Source organism: Psammomys obesus, unplaced genomic scaffold, assembly GCF_907164565.1.
Source record: "Psammomys obesus unplaced genomic scaffold, mPsaObe1.curated_primary_1811, whole genome shotgun sequence".
Taxonomy (NCBI): Eukaryota; Metazoa; Chordata; class Mammalia; order Rodentia; family Muridae; genus Psammomys; species Psammomys obesus.
Window position 1 is genome coordinate 2945582 of NW_026590701.1, and position 22184 is coordinate 2967765.

The 22184-nt window shown below is 41.9% G+C and overlaps 2 protein-coding genes across 5 annotated transcripts in view; one reads left to right on the plus strand and one right to left on the minus strand.

The window, feature by feature from the left end:
* Strn3 (striatin 3) overlaps positions 1 to 5914 on the plus strand; it is an 83405-nt gene extending 77491 nt beyond the window's left edge. For all 3 annotated transcript variants that reach the window (XM_055608518.1, XM_055608519.1, XM_055608520.1), the window contains 2 exons: positions 4105 to 4191; positions 4268 to 5914. In XM_055608518.1, coding sequence (XP_055464493.1) covers positions 4105 to 4191; positions 4268 to 4437 — 257 coding nt within the window. In that variant the 3' untranslated portion in view covers positions 4438 to 5914. The remainder of the gene's footprint in view (positions 1 to 4104; positions 4192 to 4267) is intronic.
* A 3107-nt stretch (positions 5915 to 9021) lies between these two features.
* Coch (cochlin) lies at positions 9022 to 22184 on the minus strand. Of its 2 annotated transcripts, none has more exons than XM_055608626.1 (12): positions 22140 to 22184; positions 22002 to 22064; positions 21873 to 21926; positions 19957 to 20113; positions 18901 to 19034; positions 18396 to 18458; positions 17486 to 17530; positions 17262 to 17409; positions 12564 to 12667; positions 11626 to 11852; positions 10762 to 11278; positions 9022 to 9857 (listed from the first exon to the last, which is right to left on the minus strand). In XM_055608626.1, exons 2-12 carry the CDS (start codon positions 22033 to 22035, stop codon positions 9682 to 9684), a joined length of 1659 nt encoding a protein of 552 aa, XP_055464601.1. In that variant the 5' UTR covers positions 22036 to 22064; positions 22140 to 22184; the 3' UTR covers positions 9022 to 9681. The 2 variants fall into 2 exon arrangements, with proteins under 2 accessions (XP_055464601.1, XP_055464602.1); XM_055608627.1 differs by having other exon boundaries at positions 22151 to 22178.

Genomic DNA, 22184 nt, shown 5'->3' on the forward strand with positions numbered 1-22184 from the left:
CACAAGGGGGAGGGGGCCAAGCAGTCTAGAGTTTAAACTTGGAAGATTATATTCCCTTGCAATAAATGCATAGATCCATCCTAAGTCTTTAGTTAGGGACATAGTAAATTTGGGGAGTGTGAAATCATTCTCAGGAGAGTACAAAGAACTACATCAGTGAATGGAGCCACCATCATAAATGTAACATTTTAAGTGAAGCTTGATGATAGGTACTTGGAAGGGAATATTCATACTCTGGGTTTTTTTATACTTCTTTTGGAAAGAATGGATTCAAGAACTGATAAGTGATTTTTTTTTTTTTTTTTTTTTTTTTTTGGATTAAGAAAGAATGCTGTGTTATCAGCAGGTGTGTTCACTTAAACAAGTCTGAATTCCAGGGTATGTACAGGAGAGGGCAGGAATCCTCAAGGGCTATCCCCTCTTAACTGGGGAGCTATTGACAATTGATAGCTTTTGGAAGAGGGAGAGTCCATTTTGTTTAAGGATGTGGCCTCTGGTAGGCTGACCATCTTCCACTTCTGGTGGGTGGCCATGCATAAAAAAGGCAGCACAAAATGGACTTGGTAGATGGTGATGATGATTATGATGATTATGATTACATTTGGGCTGGAGAGATGGCTCAGTGGTTAAGAGAACTTAACTATTCTTGCAGAGGACCCCAGGTTTAGTTTCCTAGCACCCACATAGTGATTTTTTTTTTAATATATGTTTTTTGTGTGTTTGTTTTTTTAAGAATTCTACATAGTGATTTTTAACTTCAGTTCCAGGGGATTGAGCCCCTTCTGCTAGCCTCAGTGGACACCAGGCACCTACACAGAACACTTTCATATGTGCAAGCAAAACACTTGTACACATAAAAATAAAAAAAGTATATAATATGTACATGTGTTATATATATTTTGAAGAGGAGCCAGTTGTGGTAGCACTCAGCAATAGCCGCAGAGGCAGGAAGATTACTAGTTCAAGTTTGAGGCCAGCCTAGACTACACATTTTATACTCCTGAACCTAAGGATTAAAGATCACTGCAGAAGAGGAGTAGGGAATCTGCTTTAAGACCAATAATATCAGAAGATATGCCCATAAAGTCTCACCAAGCTACCTAGACATGAGCTGAGCAAGGACAGTGACAATACATAGGAGCCAAAGTAGATTGGGAAGACCCCAAAGACTCAACCCCAAACAGAGAAATACTGAAAATGGGAGAGTCTTCCTCAGCGAAGGGCACACCAAGTGGTTATCCAGTACCAAATGGTCAGTCCTGAAAATAGACACACAAGTAACATATTACAGACTGAGCAAGTTATCTTTTGGTGTATGCATGTATTATATGCATGTAAAAGCTAATGAGTTTGGAAGAGCAAGGGGGATATATCGGGAAGTAATCTTAGTCACTCTTATTGCTGTGAGGAGACACCATGACTACAGCAACTCTAATGAAAGAAAGCATGTAATTGGGGCTTGCTTATAGGTTCAGGGGTTTTGTCCATTTTCATTGTGGTCATGCAGGCAGACATAGTGGTGGAGAAGTAGTTGAGAGTTCCCCATCTGAATCCACAGGCAGCAAGAAGGAAAACTCCAAAGCCTACCCCCAGTGACACAGTTCCTCTAAAAAGGTCACACCTACTACTCAAGTAATGCCACTCCCTAATAATCAAGCATTCAAACATACGAGTTTATTATAAGGGGCCGTTTTTACTCATATCACCACAAAGGGCTTGAAGGAGGAAAGGGAAGGGATAAATGATGTAATTATATTATGATCTCAAAAATAAGAGAAAAGAGGACATGAAATTGGGGAGGGGATGAAAGGAACGGGAAATGAATTTGATTAAGCTGTGCACATTGTAGAAAACTCCAAGAATTAGTTAAAATTTTATACTTAAAAATACTAAGTGGATTTTCTGCTTCTCGGCTATCAGCAACTCCTAAAATTAATCTGTTAATATTTTAGTGATAATGAGAAATAAACAGCTGTGACTTGAAGTCAACAGAGGCATCTTTGCTTTGTCCTCAAGTGGTAACTCTTTAGTATTGCCAAAAAATGGTCAGACTTTTTAGGTTTGAGAGTAGTTTTGTATACTGTGTTCTGGTTTTGTAGTCAGGTCAGCAGTTACAACCCAGGGGGAAGTTGGGAGAGTAGAACTTTTTTATTTCCCAATGTAAATGTCAGATGAGACTGGCACTCTGGCAGGTGATCACAGCTGTCACAAGTTATATTTACGAGGCTTCCTGCCTTTCATTAGGAACATCTAGTGAAATAACACTCATGCTAATTAAGTGGAAACTCATTTTTCTAAAGTATCATTGTTTGCTGTTTTATGGGTGGCTTTTTCTTTTTCTTTTTGACACAGGATTTTCCCACATAGTGCAGGCTGTCTCACTATGTAGACCAGGCCAGCCTTGAACTCACAGAGACCCACCTGCATCTGCCTCCCAAGGGCTGGGATTAAAGGCGTGCATTGCCGTGCCTGGCCGAATTTTTCTTTTAAACATATTTGTGTTTGTGGCTACATGCATGTAGAGGTCAGAAGACGATTGCAAAGGTTTGTTTTCCTTCCTGGGCTCAAACTCAGGTGGTTATGCTTGTTGACAAGTGCCTGTCTGCGAAGCCATCTTGATGACCCCAGAATGAATCAATTGTTGATGTTGCTTTTCCTTCATCAAATCACGTTACCATACTCTTTCCCCCAAAGATCCTGTACTGTACAGTTTGTATTTACAGCTTGTTTTAAATTTCACCTTGGTGAGTCAACACAAAAGTTAATAGCCCTTGTTCCTCTTGCAAAGGTCCCAAGTTTTATTCCCAAAACCCACGAGGCTTGCAACCATTTGTAATTCTAATTTCAGTGGTTCCAATGCCCTCTGTTGACATTTGCAGCTTCAGATACATGCAGGCAAAACATTCATACACATGAAATTAATCTTATAATAAATTTAAGCTGGGCACGGTTGTTCGAGCCTGTAATCCCAGCACTCTGGGAAGCAGAGGAAGGATGATCTTCATGAATTCGGGCAGCAGCCTAGTCTACAAAGCAAGTACAAGACAGACAAGGCTACACAGAAACCCTGTCTCCAAAAGCAAAATAAAAAACATTAAATATAAACTTGTAGACACACACAAAAACAAACAATTGTGTGGTAGACTGTTACGGTAAGACAATTCATTATATCACCCCAGAAAAGAAACCCAGGAAAGACTAGAGTAGTGATTATGCTTAAGTTCTTACTAGAGTCAATAACAGGAACAGGAATAGGTTTAAAAAAAAAAAAAAGTTGCAATAGAGAAAAGCCCACTCCAGTGTGGGTGGGATGGCACTCTGCACAACTTTTAGGCAGGTCTGCAGTTGGGAGAAATCTCTGAAAAGTGGATCCTTCCCCAGCAGTTGTTTACTGTTTCCAGAAGACTTAAAGGCTGGAGAAAGGGCTCAGTGACTAAGAGCACTTATGTTCCTTAGTACCCACATCAGGCAGCTCTGAACTGCCTGAAACTCCAGCTGCAGGGAGCTGACACCTCTCTGACTTCTGGGGCACATACATAGACACCCATATAATACATTCACATAAGTTACAAATTAAAAGAAAGAAAACTTAAGGTGGGGCAGGATGTCCAAAGTTTGCAAGTTTCTGCTTTCCTCAGACATGTGATCTTCTGTTTATCTACTGACTCCACCTATAGGAAATGTTTCATTTAGGAGCAGAGTCTTTTAAAAATAACAATAATATAATATTAAAATTTTTCTTTAGACTGTTAGTATAGTAGATGCATCTTGAAAAATATGCTAAGTGAAAATATACAAAAGCTACATATTCAGAATCTATTTCGTATAAAGCATCCAGAATAGGCCAATCTCTAGAAAGAATAGACCATTGTTCCTAAGGATTGGTCAGAGATTGCATACTTGGAACAAGATTTTCTTTCTCAGAGATGAAAATGTGGTGGTTGCTTACTGTGAATTGTGTGCTTCCAAATGTTTAAAATACTAACATTTTATGTTATGAGTATTTTTCCAGGACTAAGAAATACTGCTGTGGTGATTGTTTTCTGTTGCTGGTGTATTTTTAGCTTCTGCCTCTCAGCATTAATCCTCTGTTGTGTTTTATAGGTAAAATGATCCATTCTATGGTAGCTCATTTGGATGCTGTTACAAGTTTAGCAGTAGATCCCAATGGAATCTATTTGATGTCTGGAAGTAAGTTTGAACTTCTGTGCAACCCACAAACTTTATAAAAGAATTGTTACTAACAAATTTTATTTGTCTTTTACAGGTCATGACTGTTCCATTAGATTATGGAATTTGGACAGTAAGACATGTGTACAAGAAATAACAGCTCATAGGAAGAAATTAGATGAGTCCATTTACGCTGTTGCTTTCCATCCCTCAAAGGCATATATCGCCAGTGCAGGAGCTGATGCTCTTGCCAAGGTGTTTGTGTGAACCAACATAGACTCGCGTCATGAAAAAAGACTTACTTGGTCAGAAAGGGGGTCTGCTGCATCACTGCCATCAAGAAGGTTGCTGATATGACACTACATGTGATCTGCCTGGTGAGAGCAGGCATAAGCTGGGAATCACATCTTAATGCCAGGCTTCTTAGTTTAACTGTAATTAACTGTATTTTGTGGGATGGAAAGAAAAAGGACTCCAGTATCTGTTCCCTATTACTGGATGTGAACTGAGCGGCTTTTTGTTTTCATTTTTCAAAGGTGTTTAAGCCAATGTGGAGTCTGATCTTACAAAAAAAAGGACTTTTTGTTGGACTCTGTGCTGCCCTAGGGTTAGGAATGTGGTGCTCTTGTGGGGAAGCAAGCTCCAGGAGTAATTTTTCATCTCTTAGTGATCTTATGTTCATCAGTTGGATGCCACAGATTCCCTTTTAAACTTATTTTTTTGCTTTAAAAAAAGAAAAAAGAAAGAAAAGAAAATTTAACTTAAAATATTTTAGCATTAGTTGCACAAAATGTTTGGATAAAATTCTAGTTTTTATAAGTCTTTTTATATATCTAGCCTGTCACAACAGTGCTCAAGGTCATCTTGATGTATTTCTGCCTTGTACAGCCCTAAAACAGATTTCACTAACCTGCCACCCATAACCACTTCCTTTTCTTCTTTTGCCTAATACAGCTCAGCTAAGTCCTTCATAAAGATGATAAATCACCTTCATTTACATGTCTTCATTCACCAAGGACTGTTAAGTATATTAAAACAAAGCTGTGGAGTTTAGTACTCCAAATGAACTCTTTACAAACTAACCTTGACATCCTATCACTATGTGATATTTTGTACATCTTACTGTATTTACAAGTTTATTTATCAAGGATTATCCATCTTGCTAATGGCCTATTATTTATTTCACTTTTTGTTGTTCTTTATATCCTTTTATTAATGTGCTAAAGGAACCTGTATATCTATTTTGGAACTCTTTGAACAGTCTAAAATAGACTAAAAATGGAATATTTTATAGTTAAGTTACAAACCAAGGTGTTTCTCCCTCAACATACTATCTTGATTTGCCATGATTTCCAAAGCAAAATGATCTAGTTTAAAAAAAATAAAAATATTGGAGAATATTTAATTACCATTACAAGTAAGATATTTAAAGTTGAATCAGGATATAGAAGTCTGCTGGGTTTGGACTAGTTTCCCCTGTTTTATTTTTTAGATGTGCTTACTTTTATGGTGTAACTGAAGATTTTCTTTGTGTAATGCATGATTAAGACAATAAAGTATTTTTTTCTAGTCTTCCAAAAGCCTTTTCTGATCAGTTTGCGAGTTTTGATGAGTTTTGTAAGGTTTTTGTTTTACAGACTATGAATCAGCAAATTTTTAAGATTGTACCACAGAACAAACATACAGCTGTTGAAAAATAATGTACATAAAATGCATATAATAAATACTAAATTGTGTACCTGTATGCTGCTGTTGGCCACGTCATTTCGTGTTGAATAATAAAGTGCAATACTCTCCATGATTAAACTAGAAAATGGAGGTGGTGTCTTAGACCTTTGTTTTTCACGCTCTTCTTTAATATTTTGTAGACCTTCGTTTTCATGTTCTTCTTTTTATATTTTGTAGGTGGTGTCTGAGACCTTTGTTTTCATGCTCTTCTTTTTATATTAAATGATACTCCGGTAAGATTACAACAGAAACACTTGCTTTTTTAAATTCAAATAAATTTTAAATTTATTCACATTACATTCCAATTGTAGCCCTGGTCCTAACGTCCCTCTCTCCCTGCTCCCCCCTACCCCTCAGTAAGGGGGAGCCCTCCTCCCCTACCAACTGACCCCTGCCTATCAGGTCTCATCAGGACTGGCTGCATCCTCTTCCTCTGTGGCCTGGCAAGGTTGCTCTGCCAGGGGCAAGTGGTCAAAGAGCATGCAACCAAGTTTATGTCCGAGACAGTTGGGGACCCACGTGGAGACTGGGCTGCCTATTGGTTACATCTGAACAGGGGGACCTAGGTCCTCTTCATGTGTGGTCCTTGGTTGGTGCATCAGTCTCTGCAGGACCCTCTGGGCCCATAGTTGTTGGCTCTATTGGTCTTGTGGCGCACGCATGCCCCAGAAACACTATTAAGTATACTTTTCAAAGTATCTCACACCACCAGTGTAGCTTTTAAGCTGTTAAAATTAGAAATCCAGTGTCATCCTCATCCCCAGATTTCAAAGATGCTATTTAAATAACTGCTTAGATATCCTATTGCTTTTGAGTTTTTTAAAGTAAATAGTGCTGTCTTGTTTAGCTGTACCTGTTTCCACAGGAATGTTGAGCAAAGAATAAACTGCATCATTCACTAGTAGAAGGTTGTCCCTTTCTAGGCAACTGCTGAGCGTGGCTGCACAGATAGATACCAGAATCTGATCAAATGCCCTAAGGAATTCCTGGGAACATAAAATAAACGTACAGAACTCCACAATCCCCCACTGCCTCCAAAAAAGAAATTTGTCCTTATAAAGTTAAAAGTTACCTGGAAATTGCAAATGGAATTGAATTAGGCATTATAGAACTTCTATGCAAATTTCTATTTGTATTTAAATTTTTTATTTTTAAAAATTTAAGTTCCACATTTGGAAATTTCAGATGACCTAGTTTTTGGTGATAAAAAAAAAAAAATAAGACTTCAAAAATTTAAAAAGTAATTGTTGCTTCTGGGGTCTGGGCTGTAGTTCAGTGAGTTTGAATTTAGCACCCATGTGAAAGGCGGGGTGTGACTGCATGCATATAACCCCAGTGCTGAGGAGGCAAAGACAGAAGGATCCGGGGAGCTCACTGGCCAGCCAGCCTAGGCCTGAATGGTGAGCTTCTGGTTCTGTGAGACGACCCCCCCCGCCCCCAGCCCGCTGGGTCAAGGCATTAGGATGGTAGGCACGGGAAGAAGACAGCCTACTCAGACCTCTGCATGCACATGTGGGCCTACACACCCCTCAGAGGTGTGCCCCTTAGACCAAGTGGACGCTGAGTGCTGTGTTTTCTGAGCTGAAAAATGAAAAAACTAAAGAAAGAATCTCCCAATTCCTCTCCTTAAATAACAGATTTCCCCAAAGCTCCTTTGTGGCAACCTTCTGAGGCTGTTGCATAACTAACTTCAATGTGCTGATACTGCAGTGCAAAAACATTTGTGTCTTTCACAGTGTACTAAAACGTAGGGGTTTAAAAATAGTATGTTTACTATTTTAATGATAGTAAGCAGGACGAGACTAAAAGGTTGAAGAAATGTCTAATTTTCATTTTATATGTATTTCCATTTGTGGTTTACGGAAAATAATTTTGACTGTTAAGTTTTAATGGTATTTTAATTTTACTATGTTTTTTTTTTCTCCTTGATGTTTAATCATTGTGTCTCTCATAATTGTATTTACTTTCCTTATTTCAGGCTTTACCAACTGAAAACCATCATAACTCATCAAAAGTTATAAAATGATGAGCCAGGCACAGGCATAGTGGCTCTTATGTCTGTAATGCCAGCAGGGTCCTCAGTTCAGGGCTGGCCTGGGATAAGAGACTTTGTCTCAAAAAAGTACAGCAAAGCTTTACAGAATGAGCTAACACCTGAAATTCAGATATGCCTGCTGAAACTGAATTGTAACGTGTCTTTTGAAAGCTGTGTAGTGTGGCCTGTCAGCTCAGTACTAAGAAGGCAGGGATTATTCTGTCTCTGAAGTAGATTTTTAAAAAACTATGTTTCCTTAGTTATTAATCCTTTGATTGTTCACTTACAGAAATGCTTGGCATCTTGAAATTTAAACTTTTCTCTTTTTAAACTTCTAAATTTTTAAAATCTTTTGACAATTTGTGTTAGCATCTCTGGTTACCTCAGATGTCTCAAAAGTTTTGTCCTTTGAAGAATTAAAAGACTTGTAAAAGAGCTAATGAGTGGAAGTTGGGGTTTCCTCTACTCCTAGGAGAGCTTGTGAGTTTAACTAGGTTAAATAAACCTAGTTACTTATGGTGAATTCTCCTCATTCACAAATGCCTTCTCTGAGAGGGGAGGGAAGGAGGAATGTTCTTAAGTTTTTATGTAATTTTTGAGATACCCAAGTTCTTTCTCTTCTCACACAATCCTTAACTTGGCACGGACTGTGAAACTTGGGTATACTCCAGTAAATCATGAGTCAACAACCAGTATTTTTTCCAAATCAGTTGGTAGTAAACATCTACAGGTAGGTAGGGAGAGGGACAGAATCTGGTTTAGAGAAGGTACTCAAGATAGGCTGGTAGGTTTCCTGTGGCAAGAGCCCCTACGGGCTCTAATCCAAACTGAGTGGATTTGATACTCTGCTTGACATCAACTTCACAAAGGCGGTAAGTTTTTAGCATGTGCTCAAGAGCATGACCTTGGTTATGCGTAGTTAACCTGGTAGTGACTGTGATGTCTGCAGTAGGCAGCCAGTGTGTAATTGAATGAGAGACACTATTGAACCACTTTTAATTCAGATTGGTCATTCCATCTAAATTAGCAAGAGTAGATTTCTTGTCATAAAAGTACTAGGGTTAATAACTAGGCACTCAGTAAGTCACTAGCAGTTTTATTGTTGATACATCCATGCTATTGTGCCATGTATCTCTTCCTGTTACAATACTTGAAATATCTTTTTTCAAAAATTTTACCTGCTTAAACATTTTCTCTTGGAGTACATACCTGTCTATACACATAAAATTAAGGATATAAATAGAAAAATACTAGGCAGTCCTATCTTTACTCAACGTGGTATTTTCAACCATTAAGTTATGAAAACACTACAAAAGAAGCTTGATACATGATCCCATATAATGTGTAATTATGACTAGTGCACGAAATAACAGCTGTCTGTTGGCTGGTTTTAAGAAAACATATGGGTCAAAATATTTGAACTTCATGTCTTCCTTGCATGGTCTGCAGAGTGATTCAAGAAGGGAGAGTGCTTTGTGTTCTTGGAGCCGTGGAGCTTACATAGCCACTTGGAGGATGATTTTAAATCCCTCAATTTTAATCCGTGACATCTCTTCCTGAGTTTCTAAGGACCCTGATTTTCAAGTCTCAACCTTTTTAAGTTGGGAATCTCAAATGAATGATCATTTGCTTTAAACAGCTGCTGACATATTTTCTGATCCCGGTAAGCTATAGTACTTAGGTACTAAGAATACAATTTGCATATTAGAGCCCCTTGTCCTTATTCTTTGAGTTGACAAGAGTATTGGTTATTGTTGGGATTCTAAGAAATCTCTACAGATGCCTCTGATCACATCAGAGACAATTGGTTCCAGTCCTGTGAACTCTCTGGTAAAGAAAGCGTGTGATTCCTTGGGTTTAGAGGCCATATCTTTCAGGTCATCCAGAGGAGCCCAAGCCACACCAACAGAGAAGATGGTGATACCTACAATGGAAATATTTTTAAATGAGTTAAAAATAGCTCTAGGCAACATACAAAGTCACATTCCATACATTAATGCATAGCCGCAGAGAAAACTGCCTAATAAATTTTAAGTGAAATCTGCTAAGTTTTTAAGGTAGACTATAGTTGTTTTGATTATGCCAGAACTTACCATATATTAATAACTTATGAAAATACTGAGACGGCCAACCGATTCAAGACAATGCATCGAACAGAAGGAAACTCTCAAGGTGATCTATCTTGTTAGAGACCCTGCAGTAGGCATAACCTACTGTTATTGTAACTCTTAACATCATTTTGGAGTCGTATCACATTAAAGCAAGACTGCCATAAAAGGATCCACAAGTGGAGAGGGTTGCATTGTCTGAGGGATTAGACCTAGTGATAATTTTGTTTCCTCTACTTCAGTCTTTGAAGTTACATTGACAAGTCCAATAATCAAAAATTCTAACGCTTGGAGCTGGAAAGATGTCTCGGCCAGTAAGAATAGTGTTGCTCTTGAACTAGACCTGTGTTCAATTTCCAGCACCTACATAGTTCGTAAACATCCATAACTCCAGGGGATCCAAGACCCTCTTCTGTCCTTCATGGGCACAGGTACACACATGGCGCATATACATAGATACAGGAAAAATACTCAAATCTTCTGAAAAAAGTGTACTAATTTGTTAATTTTAAATTGCTAGTCTTTAACACGCAAAAACTCGGGTTAGGTTTTCAGTGAAGCTAGGAGGAACTTCAGTTCTTCCAAGAACTGAAGAACTCAGACTCTAAGGCTCATAGAATATGTAAGTTCACATGGCAAGGATACTTAATACAAAAATGCCATCTCCTAGAATTCACAGGACCCCTTCCTTAATGCTAATATAAAGGAGAACCGTCTCACCTGCGTCATGGGCGGCTGCAGCAGGGCCTCGGACGTCGTCATAGGACTGCCCGTCTGTGACAATAACCAGGAAGTTTTTGTTGGGGCTCCCCCTTATGGGACCAAAGACATTTCTAACAGTAAAGGAAATGGCATCACCAGTAGCTGTCCCACCACTCATGTAGCGTATGTTCGCTAGAACAGCCAGAACGTTCTCTTTGGTGTCATAGTCTGTGAAACTCATTTCTGTGCGCTGATCATAAGTGAATTGTACAGCAGCTATCTTGGCTCCAATGTCTGAGATTTCAAATGTCTTTGCTATGTTGGAAACGAATTCCAGCATGAGGCGGAAATTGCTATCTCCGACACTGCTGGAGCCATCGATCAGGAAGGCGATGTTCACAGAGTTGTAACAGGTCTTGCTGCACATCATCTGTTCGTGAGTACAGAGCTTCTGCACCAGAGGCTTTACGTATTTTGTAGTTCCAAACCAGTTGGGCATGTGATAAGAGAAGAAGCCATTGTTCCGACACACAGCCTGATGGGGAAAGACAAAAGACATCCCAAAGAGCAAAAGTCATTTAATATTTTGCAAACTGTGGCAATGGAGAATGAACCTAGCATCTTCCACTGGTATCTCCACCCTTTTGTTACTTTTCATTTTGAGCTAGGGGGTCTTACTCAGTTGCACAGTCTGGCCCTGAACTTGTAATCCTGTTGCCTCAGCCTTATTGAGTAGCTAGGATTACAGGTTTCCTCTTCCAGGCCCTTATCAAACATTTTATGTTCGTTAATCTAGTTAATGGACTTGTCAGGACTAGGCTTTAAGAGGCCCCAAACTCAACCCATGCTCCCCACTAACAGGAACTTGCCCTCACACCCTACCTTGTCAACAAATGCCACATCCTGAACCATCCCCAGCTCTTCAGGGATGGGCTTGGCCACAGAAACTATAAAAACATTGACACCAAATTCTCTGGCCACAATGCCTGCTTCCTCAATGTCATCAGAAGGCCAGCCATCAATAAACACCACCACCACTTTTGGTATCCCTTTTCTTACACCGGCATCTGCCGTAAAGAATTTCTGAGCAGTATGCTTCAAGGCTTTTCCTAAAAACAAGCAAATGAACAGCATTTGTCATGGCTCAGTGGACATTTTTATTCTGGGTAACAACTTGATGCCGTAAAGTTTAAGAATTTTAACTTGTGGAATTCAGTTAGTAAAACAATCTATTAATTATCCTTCAGGCCTATTTTTGGTCTTCACAACCTACCCTGCTTCCCACTCTACCTTCCCGAAGTCTCACATTTCCTTCCATCGGTTAACAAACAGCACATCCCTTCCTGTCATGTGTTAGCCCCTGCTAACCCAGAGGCCAGCTCGAGAACAGGGAGCCTTCCAAAGCCTCTTCCTGCATGGGCTAGGTCTGCTGGTCTTCGATTATAAACAGGTACTAAAGCAGTAACCTATGTAATGTAAGGATTATAAACTCAGTGCTGTAGAGGTTTTATTTTTTAGAATTATGAGCACCATGTGCTGGTGGTGCACGCCTTTAATCCTAGCACATGGGAAGCAGAGGCACGTGGATCTCTTGAGTTTGAGGGCAGCCTGGTTTAAAGAGTTCCAGGACAACCAAGAAATCCTGTCCAAAAAAAAAAACAAAAACAAAAATCAGCTAACCCATTGGTATATTTTCCATCTGTCTGTTGGCCAGGTGATGAGATCCAGATCCAGCCAAGGTGAAGTGCTAGGAGGGAATGGCTCCTAAATGGTGCACGCTGTTCGCAGCTCTATAATAATCGTCTGCGAGGTGTACTTACCTGTGTTGGAATTACCCCCTCGGAAACCTACTTCTTTTATGGCAAACAAGACATCTTTGGCTGAAGTAAAGTTTTTCAAGTAAAATTCTATTTTTGGATGTTCACTATAAAAAGGAGAAGAGAAAGTTTTTCAGGAAAGGCAAAATAGGCAGTTAGATGACCTTAAAAAAATTACAGGCAGAGAACCCAGGTTCACTTCCCAGTAGGATCTAATGCCCCTGATCTCTGTAGCCACCAGGCACATACATGAGTCAGACATATATGCAAGGAGAAAACAGACACACAAAACCCTCACATAAATGTATAAAAAACAAAACTGAAGGCAGACCCAGGTCTTTTTAAATCACATAGTATACAGTCAGCTCTCACAATGCTTGCGCTCACTGGGAATGGTCTAGAGCTGTAATAAGTACAGCCGCTACATTCAGAGTTTACTATTGTTTGGATGATAGCTGAGCACACACAATTTCATCTTTTTACAAGGTAGAACTATCCCAATGAGTTAAAGGAACAGGCTTAGGACACTTAAGTAATGTGGCTAACAAAACATGGTTACCTTTTAAATTCAGACTTAACTGGCTCCAAAATCATTCCAAAATTTAGGTTGGAACTGGAGATACAGACTATGTATGCAGGATGTCGAAGCAGGTATGGCACTGAGTTTTGGCTTTAGTGGAGTCTACACAATTGGGTACCAAGTAGGCAGGAAACAGTTGGATGGGAGAATACATCAGCCCTCTATTAACCTAGGCCTCTCTGGTCAAAAGGTATTTGAAATGACTGTGTATGTTTATGGGTGTGTTGCCTGCATGTTCTGTCAGTGCACCATGCGCATGCCCGATGCCTACAGAGGTCAGAAAAAGGCTCTGGATCTCCTGAGTTTCACACATGTGAGCAGCCATGTAGGTGAACCTGGGTCCTTTGCAAGAGCAACCAATGTTCTTAGTCACGGAGCCACATTTCCAGACCCTAAGACTTTTAAAGATGGGAAAGGGTATAAGAATGCATTGTAAAAAGACTACAATGTTAAATTTTTCTTATAAAATGACAGTGACATTTGCCAATCCTGTGAGAGTTAAAGAAATTCAGATCACTTTTAACTGTGTTTTGTTCATTAGAGACCATGTTGAGGACTGGGGAGATGGTTCAGCCCAGGACCAGGGTTCAAGCCCCAGGGCCCATGTAAAGGGAGCTGAGTGTGGTGGCCCATGTGTGATCCTCGTGTTGGGGGGTACATCCCTGGGACCCACTGGCCAGGCAGCTCATAGTCCAGCCCCATGAGATACCCATCTTAAACAACAGCAAGAAGTGATGGCACCGAAGAAAACCCGAGGCTGTCCTCTACTGTATGCACGCACGCGCGTGCACACACACAGGAAATGAATAAAACAATAACACCTCTTTAAAGTCAGTATTTCATTAAGTACGATTTCTTAAGCTTGTAGCATAGGTAGCCATTTTAATGTCAGGTTTCGCTTTTGTTTTTTGTTTTTTTTAAGACAAGATCTCTGCTTCGGCTTTCTGAGCTGAGGGGCTGAAGGTGTGTACTACAGTACCTAACTCTTCAAGGTTTCTGTGTGACAAGAAAAGCACAGACTATCTGCACACCTGCTGGTTTATGTCGGCATTTCTAGTGTAATGCACAGAATTTCATTTCATGGCATGATTACTTTTTCAGTTTGTAGCTACTTTCAACTATTCAGATTCTGACTTAGGAGATTCATCTTATTTTTTTGCATTGCTAATGACTCAAGGGTCATTGTGCTCTATTTAAATAGTAGCTCTTTATTTTAGTGTTTCCTAAAGCAGAAACCCCTGAGTCCATAGGTTAATGCAGCTTTCACTTTGAAAAAGCACAGGGTTAAATAACCTAAAACAAGAAAATGTAAGAAAGAAAGGCATGTAGAATTGCCTCAGGTTATATTAAAATATACAGTAAAGCTATAATAATCGAAATACTTAGAAAATATAATTACTTAAGCCAGGCATGATGGCACATGCCTTTAATCCCAGCATTTGGGAGGCAGAGGCAGGCAGATCTCTGAATTCAAGGCCACTCTGATCTGCAAAACAGAAATACCAAAATCACCAAAAAGAAAGAAAGAGAGAAAGAACGAACGAACAATCAGTACCTGAGTGAAAGAAACTTGTTAGATATTTATGAAACTGATACTGCATTTAAATCAACACAATAAAGGGCTCAGTGTCTTTATTACTTTTTATGTGTACTAGTGTTTTGCCTGAATGTATATCTGTATGAGGATGCCAGATCTCCTGAAATTAGGATTACAGACAGTTGTGAGCTACCATGTGGTTGCTAGGAATTGAACCCTGGTCCTCTGTAAGAGCAACCAATATCCTTAACTGCTAAGCCATCTCTCTAGCCCCTAGGGCTCAGTATCTTAAAGGAAAGGGAAATGCGTATATTATACAGAAAAGTTAAATAACTTCTAAGCAGAACCAACCATAAAAAGTAACAAATGATCTCAGGAGGCAGAGGCAGGTGGATCTCTAAGTTCAAGGCCAGCGTTGTCTACAGAACAAGTTCCAGGACAGCACAGAGAAACCCTGTCTCAAAAAACTAACAAAACAAGAACAAAACAAAGTAACAGATGGAACATTAATTAATACTAGTATTTGTGCTGGGCTACCCATGCCTACTGTTGATAGTATTAGCTGGCTTAATTTTCTATAATGCAATTTAGTTATTTTTATCAGAGACTCTTGAAGTGTCTGAACATCACATCCAAGAATTCAGCTGAATGAAATCATCAAAGGGATTCAAAGCTGACAGAAGGCTTCTCATCAGAAGGTGCTGTGTGATAGAGAAATGCAGTGGAAGAATGTCTACACAAATATGCAACGGAAAACTATAATATAAACAGGTTACAGTGCACATTTGTTACTAGAGAATGCTTAAAACACTAGGGGCTGAACACACAGGGTCCAACATTTTTACAGCCTGAACTGGAGGAAAGGGGAGCATACATGTGGACAGATGTCTTCTCAAACAGAAAGAAACAACTGTGTAAAAGACTTGATCTGAGAAATGTACAACTCTACCTCACCTCTCAAGCCTCCTGTAAGGAATGCATTACAGTGCTGAAACTCACCAATATTATTTTTACAGGAATGAGGCTCATGTGTCAGAACAGTCAGTGAACGAAGCTGTGTGAGGAGCTTTCTGAGAGCTTGTGAGAAAATTCCAAGGAAACAAAACAAGAGTCTTAAAATCTCTGTTCCTCCATAACATGAACTGTTCTTGGACCATGCTTTCACGCCCCTCCCAGGTGTAATAATACAAGTGGGTTTTACTTTAGATTATCCATCATCTTAACCCTTATTATTCATAAGGATGTTTGCAAGCAAGTGTTGTCCTGTATACGACTGTATACAGCCTAAACTCATGGGACTTTGCCCTTGAGACTATATTCAGCTTGAACTCAAAGTGAATTCTGCCCACATGACTTTGCGTAACCTTCATATTCTAAGTTGTCTGATATCCTAAACACAGTTGCCTACTAAAGAGAATCTCTGGTGTACTGCATGGAATTAGCACCTGTCAATAAAAAGCTGATGGCCTATTAACTGAGGCAGGAAATAGGAGGTGGGAATTCTGGAAAGGGAAAGAGGAACTCTGGGACAGAGTCAGAGTTGGGAAGATTTGCCTCAGACTTTGAGGAAGATGGATGCATGAAACTGAGGAGAGGTAATGGGCCATGTGGCACATAGAGAATAGGACCCATGGGCAAAAATAAGTTATGAGCTAGTTGGGAAACACGCCAAAGCTTATGGCCTAGGCCATATTTGTTCATAAAATAATAAAGTCTCAAAATCATTATTTTGGGAACTGGACCATGGGGAATTGAACCCATGGTGATAGCCTACTGCATGAGACTTTAGTCCATTTCATTTTTTAGCTCCATTCTCCCAGGTCCACACTGCCAGCTAGAGTGGTGACAGGCATGCTTGGCTCTCCAATGAAGGAACACAGAAAAGGCTAAAATAATAATGATAATAATAATGACAGAGTACAGGGAGCTCACCGCTGCTTCCTCCAGAAAAGAAAACCCAAGAAGTAGAGAGGGTGTTTGTGTAAGGTTCACAGGCCTGGCTGGTTACCTCTCCTCAGAAAGCCCTCTTTCTGGCTCTCCTACAGTGTACAGTTCGCTAACAAGTCCTTTTATGCCAGTGACACACTCAGACCTGCACAGACTACCCAGGCAGTCTTTGTTGTTGTTTGCAGTGTTAGGAATTGAGAAACTTGGCGTGTGCGGCCAAGTGTTTTCAGAGCTCGCTTTATTTATTTATTTATTTATTTATTTATCTATTCATTTATTTATTTATTTATTTATTTATTTGTTTATTTATTTATTTATTTATTTATTTATTTATTTAGACTGGGTCTCACAATGCAGCCCTCAACGGCCTCTTTGTTATGTAGACCAGGCTGACCTTGAACTCACAAAGATGAGTACAAAGCTGACATAAGCTATCACATGCCTCTGCCTCCTAAGCGCTGGGACTAAAGGCATGCGCTACCATGCCCAGCCTTGCATAGACATTCTTAAACCCTGAATTTATACTTTGGATTTGAGCTTGTCCAAACTTCAATTATTTTTAACTGAAATGAATATAACAGCCTCGTAAGTTGTCATCATTCAAGACCTAATCTCTCCACTTTATTAAAGTTGGTACCTGGCTTGAACGAGGCCCACATGTGGTCCTTCTGTTCCAATTCCCAACATTAATGCCACTTTCCCGACAAAATTCTTCTGTAAATTAAATCGGCGCTGCCCGATATTAAAGCTTCCATCGATGAGAAATGCAATGTCTGCCTTACATTCTGCAGAGAGCCAAAGAAGGGCTTTGTTAGTCAAGAGCGCCAGAGGGAACGCCATGTCCCCAAACACTTAGCTTACCTTTGTTGCCAGACTTCTTCTCTGGTGTTTTCTTCAGTCGTTTACCTGAAACAAAGGAAGCGCTGGGCAACACCAAGATGTTTACACAGCAGGACCTTCCACCTGGATGAGCCCGTGGCAAGGAATGTCATTCTTAGAAAGGCCTTTTAAGTGCATTTCATGGTCTCCTGGATTGGAAGTGCAATGCTCCAACAAGAAACACAACAGCACTGTGGCAGGCCTGTGTATTTGTATGTGTTTACCCAAAGCTCTGCTATCTTAAGCCTACAGCTGAGGCAAGACTGGGAATGTAGAACACATGTTCTTAATTTCTCTGACTTTAAGATGGCCACTACCAGGTCAGAGAGAGGGAGCAACAGGTAAGAGCCCTTACTGCTCTTGCAGAAGACCTAGATGTGGTTCCCAACACCCACATTACACAGCTCAAGAATAGCCACTACCCTCTTTTGGTTCTGCCTCTGCCTGCACACACACACACACACACAATGTATATAAATAGATGCAAGCACACACAGAAAATAAATCTGTAATAAAATGGCCACTATTTTGGAAAAAGATCTCTGGATATTCTTTTTGTAGCAGACATGCACTGATTTCTGTTAGTCACTTGACAGTGCAGAAACTAAGGGAATTTCATGAAGCAAACAGCTGGAAAAAAGTCCTTGACCAGTTTCTACATATGGTCCATCACATCAGGGAGAGAAAGGACTGAGAATGGATGAGCTAGATTTATAATAAAGAGAAGAAATGTGAAATATAAAGTAGAAAGCTTCCATCCAAAATACATCAGTAAACATGAGGTAGCTGCTTTGCTTCTCTTCGACATTAGTGTTCTGAAGGAAAGGGTCTACCAACAACATTTTTAACTCCAAATCATGTGCCAGGTCACAAGGGATCAGATGTTTCATACCTGCAGGTGGGTGGGCTGTTGACACGGCCCGTCCTGTGGCTTCCTGGGTACTGCTTTTGCCTTCTGTTGAAATGAGAGGTTTATTGTTTTTCGCTTTCCTTCTCTGCTATCAGACCATTGTGAATCTAAAATTGTGCACAATGAGTAAGGGGGTAATGGTGACTCAGGCATAACCACACTGACCGTTAGGTTTGGAGAGTCAAAATGCATTCTTGAGGTATTTGAAAGATCACCCCAAACTGAATTCTCTAGTCTGACAGTTTGTTACTTGCTAAGTAGCCAGGCATTCAGACTGCGAACAATTATGACTCTGGTTTCTACTGTGTGACGTGAGAGTGCTGTCCCCCATCACCCAAGTTTGGTTTGGGTGACTCTGTCCCATAATTGACTTCTTAACTACAAGGTTTTCTGTCAGAATAAAAAAGATTGTGCTAAGAAAAGCAGAGGATCCTCTTGAGGGGTAGGTTTGTTTACACACGGCGCAGAACGGAGAAATTGTACCCACTGGTCACCGCGAAGGAGGCGGACCATCTGGAAAGCATCTGAGACTGGATGCCATTGGCTTCTACTGAGGAATAGTTGTCCCGACCAGGAAGGCTGTACACACGCACGGGTCCCCCCGCGGTGCCAATCACTCCCCTGCAATTGGAGAGTTACAGTGAAAACACCGTCCAATAGACAGGATGCTCGCTGCTGCCCTTTTAAGGCTTGCTTACACAAAAACAAATAGATCTGGAGAAATAACTGTGTTGGCAAACTTTTGAAAGTGATAAGAATTCACTGGTATCTGTTCCCTACATCTCAGACTTAGAATTAATAAAGAGGTGCCAATTAAAGTAATGAAGTGCATGTGCCCTTGGGCTGTGTTAGATAAATTTTACTTGGGCTTCTACTGTAGGGTAATGCAGGGATTCTACTGTAGGGGCATGGTATTGGCTCACCATAGTGACATTCTGCAAGCTATTTAAGAACCCTGAGTTCCGTCTCCTTAGGCGAAAAACAGCAAAGCTGTGTCTACTTTAAAACTTGTGACTGAAGTTAAAATAATGCCTTGTGTAGGATAAAAGCCCATAATATATGGCACAATGACACAGGCTTTAGAATCATAGCAATGTCGTCACCAAGCAGTAATGCAGGGCTGGAGACACGGCCCAGTGTTTCAGAGGGCTTGTTGCTCTTCCAGAGCCCCAAGTGCAGTACATAGCACTGTGAGGTGGTTCACAACCACATGGAACTCCAAGAGACTCACACCCCATCTGTTCTCCATGGGCGCCCAAATACCCATAGCATTCACACGTGCACACACACGAATACACACGCATACTCATACATATTTTTTTTTAAAGTAATGCAATCTGCTCCCTGTCAGAAAGCTTTCCTTGTACATTTGGTGATGCAAGAATATCCAAGAAAACCTTAAAAATATATCCACCTTCTATGGCCAAAATTGGCACTAAAAAGAAGCAAGCAGGTAGAAAAGGGCTCCATACACCTTAAACGGGAAGTGGTTATTCCTGAGCCACTTCCCGTCCACACGCCCCTCCCACACGTTCCGGCTTACCTGTGGACCGCAGCCCCACATATGCTGGACACTGAAGCATACACTATGTTCCCAAACACAGAAAATTCCTCAAGAGAGCAGCCTCCCGGGCAGAGAACATCTGCTTTCTCTTTCCGGATATCCAGGCCTCTGGTGAAGCAGGTGATGGCAATGGGAGCTGAAGAGCAAGAGCGCCCCCCGGCTTCTTTAAGAACGGTTGCAGGGGGGTGGGGCATGGGGTTATGTTCACTCTCCTAATTTCTTTATTTCTACCAAAATATTGACTTAAATGTTGACACCGTTTTAGATGTTAGCAAGCCCAAAGAGATTTCCACGTTAATCTGGGGCCCAATTCCTGCAGACGTCTAATGTGACAATGTTCACAGTTCTTAGTCAATTTGGAAAATGTAACTGAAAGTACATCAGAAAATAATAGTGTTAGTCTTTGACCTAGCCTTTATTCCAGAAATACAGAAATCTCAACTGTGATGAAACTGCTCAGAGTTGTTTATGATGACGGTAAATCTGGACTGAGCCTTTGTGGAGTGTCTTCATGGACACAGGCCAAAGTCTTGAAGCCACCCTTTCCAGGGAGCGTTTTAGCCTTCTTACTCGATTTAGCTGGAGCCTTAAAATCTCACATTCACGTAAGACAACTGGATACACCGTGTTATTTAGTTGCACATTTTACAAAGGAGGGAACGAAAGCCATAGATCAATTAGCCTAAGGAGCACTCTACAACTGAGGTCGCCAGGAGGTTAGTCCTCTACTTGAATCTGATTATATCTCTTTCACCTCTGTCCAAACGGATATGGAAAGGAGCAATTTTCTTTTAAAAGAAAGCACTCATAATATGCTTAAGTCTTACAATCAGTCGGACCAACTGAAAAAAGAAGTTTTGGACCCAGTGTGGCACACAGCAATCCCAGCACTCAGGAAGCAGAGGCAGGAAGATTGCCTTCAGTTTGAGGCTACAGTGGGTTCCACCGTGATTTCCAGGCCAGCCTAAGCGACAATGACACCGCCTCAGAAATGCAAGCAAGAAAGTTACTATGAAAGGTGTCAACTTGTCAAATCACAACAAGCCCCAATGGTGGCCTTGTCAATTTATCGTTGATTAAATCGAGATTAAGGTTATTAAGCACGATTTTCCAAACGTGGGGAAATGTAGTTATCCAAGACTTTCCGAAACAGGTGTTTCGTAAAAAACCTCCCTCACCCGGCAAGCTCAGCCAAGGACGCTTGTTTTTGCTGCTACCTGGGCCATGGAAGAAAGCGGAAGACGCCGGGTGCAATTGCAATTCCTCAGCTCGGTTAAAATCCTAACTCCCGACAGGACTCCAGCACCTCTCTCCACTGCCCCAAATTTTCCCGTTTTCAGCGATGGGGGAGGGGTGGGGACGGCGGCAACGATGACGCCGGAATTCTGGACCGAAACTGCCTAGAGCTGCTAACTCTGACTTATTGGGCAAAGGGAGAAGGAGGCAGCCAGGTGCGGTCCTTAACCGTTTCCACTTTCGAGAAAGGCCAACAGAGTTTAGGAACCAAACTGTCTCTGCCGTCGCAGAAAAGACACCACGCTCGGACTTCCAAACTCTCCCGAGGATCGAGGGAGCGTTAGGGCCCGCCGCCGGTGCTTTCCATGCGTGTACAAGCCCGCGGCAAGGTGGTCGGGCTAGGTGGGACCTGGCCGTGAGGCGCCCCTCAGTGGGCTGGGGCCCGGGGTCTCCCCAGCCGGACGCCGCGCACTGACCGGGGACTGATGGCTCGGGAGGGCGGCGCGCGGGCCCCGGGGAGCCGGGCGTGGGGAAGCAGGCACGCCCGCGGGGGGCGCCGGGGATGCGCGCGTCCCCGCTCCCCGCCCCGCATCCCTCCGCGGGTCCCCCGGCCGCGCGGACCGGCCCATCTCCCCGTCCTCCGCCCGCAGCCAACTCACCCGCTCCCTCGGCGCGCGCGAGCCGCGGCGGCAGCAGCAGCAGCAGCCACGCTCCTGCGGGGAGAGGACAGCGGGGTGGGTGGTGCGGCCTCCGCCCGCGCGGCCCGGGCGGCGAGGGCGCGTACCCACCGAGGCGCAGAGCGGGGCTCCGGGACGCGAGCATGGCTGGGGGCTGCGCGGGGCTGCGTGGACCTGCGGGAGAGCGAGGCGTGAGGGGCGCCCTCGGGAGCCGGGGCCGGGCCCCGCGCGCCACCCCGGGCCGCGCACCTGCGAGGCACCTCGTGGGATCCGCCGGCTGCACCCGAGTGCGGG

Coding starts and splice junctions, on each gene's coding strand:
- Coch (XM_055608626.1), bottom strand. CDS start 22,035: ATGCTCGCGTCCCGGAGCCCCGCTCTGCGCCTCG. Junction 18,459..18,900: donor CGCCTCCTTCGCGGTGACCA/GTGGGTACAATT, acceptor TCATTTCAACAG/AAGGCAAAAGCAGTACCCAG. Junction 11,853..12,563: donor AGGGGGTAATTCCAACACAG/GTAAGTACACCT, acceptor GCTTGTTTTTAG/GAAAAGCCTTGAAGCATACT.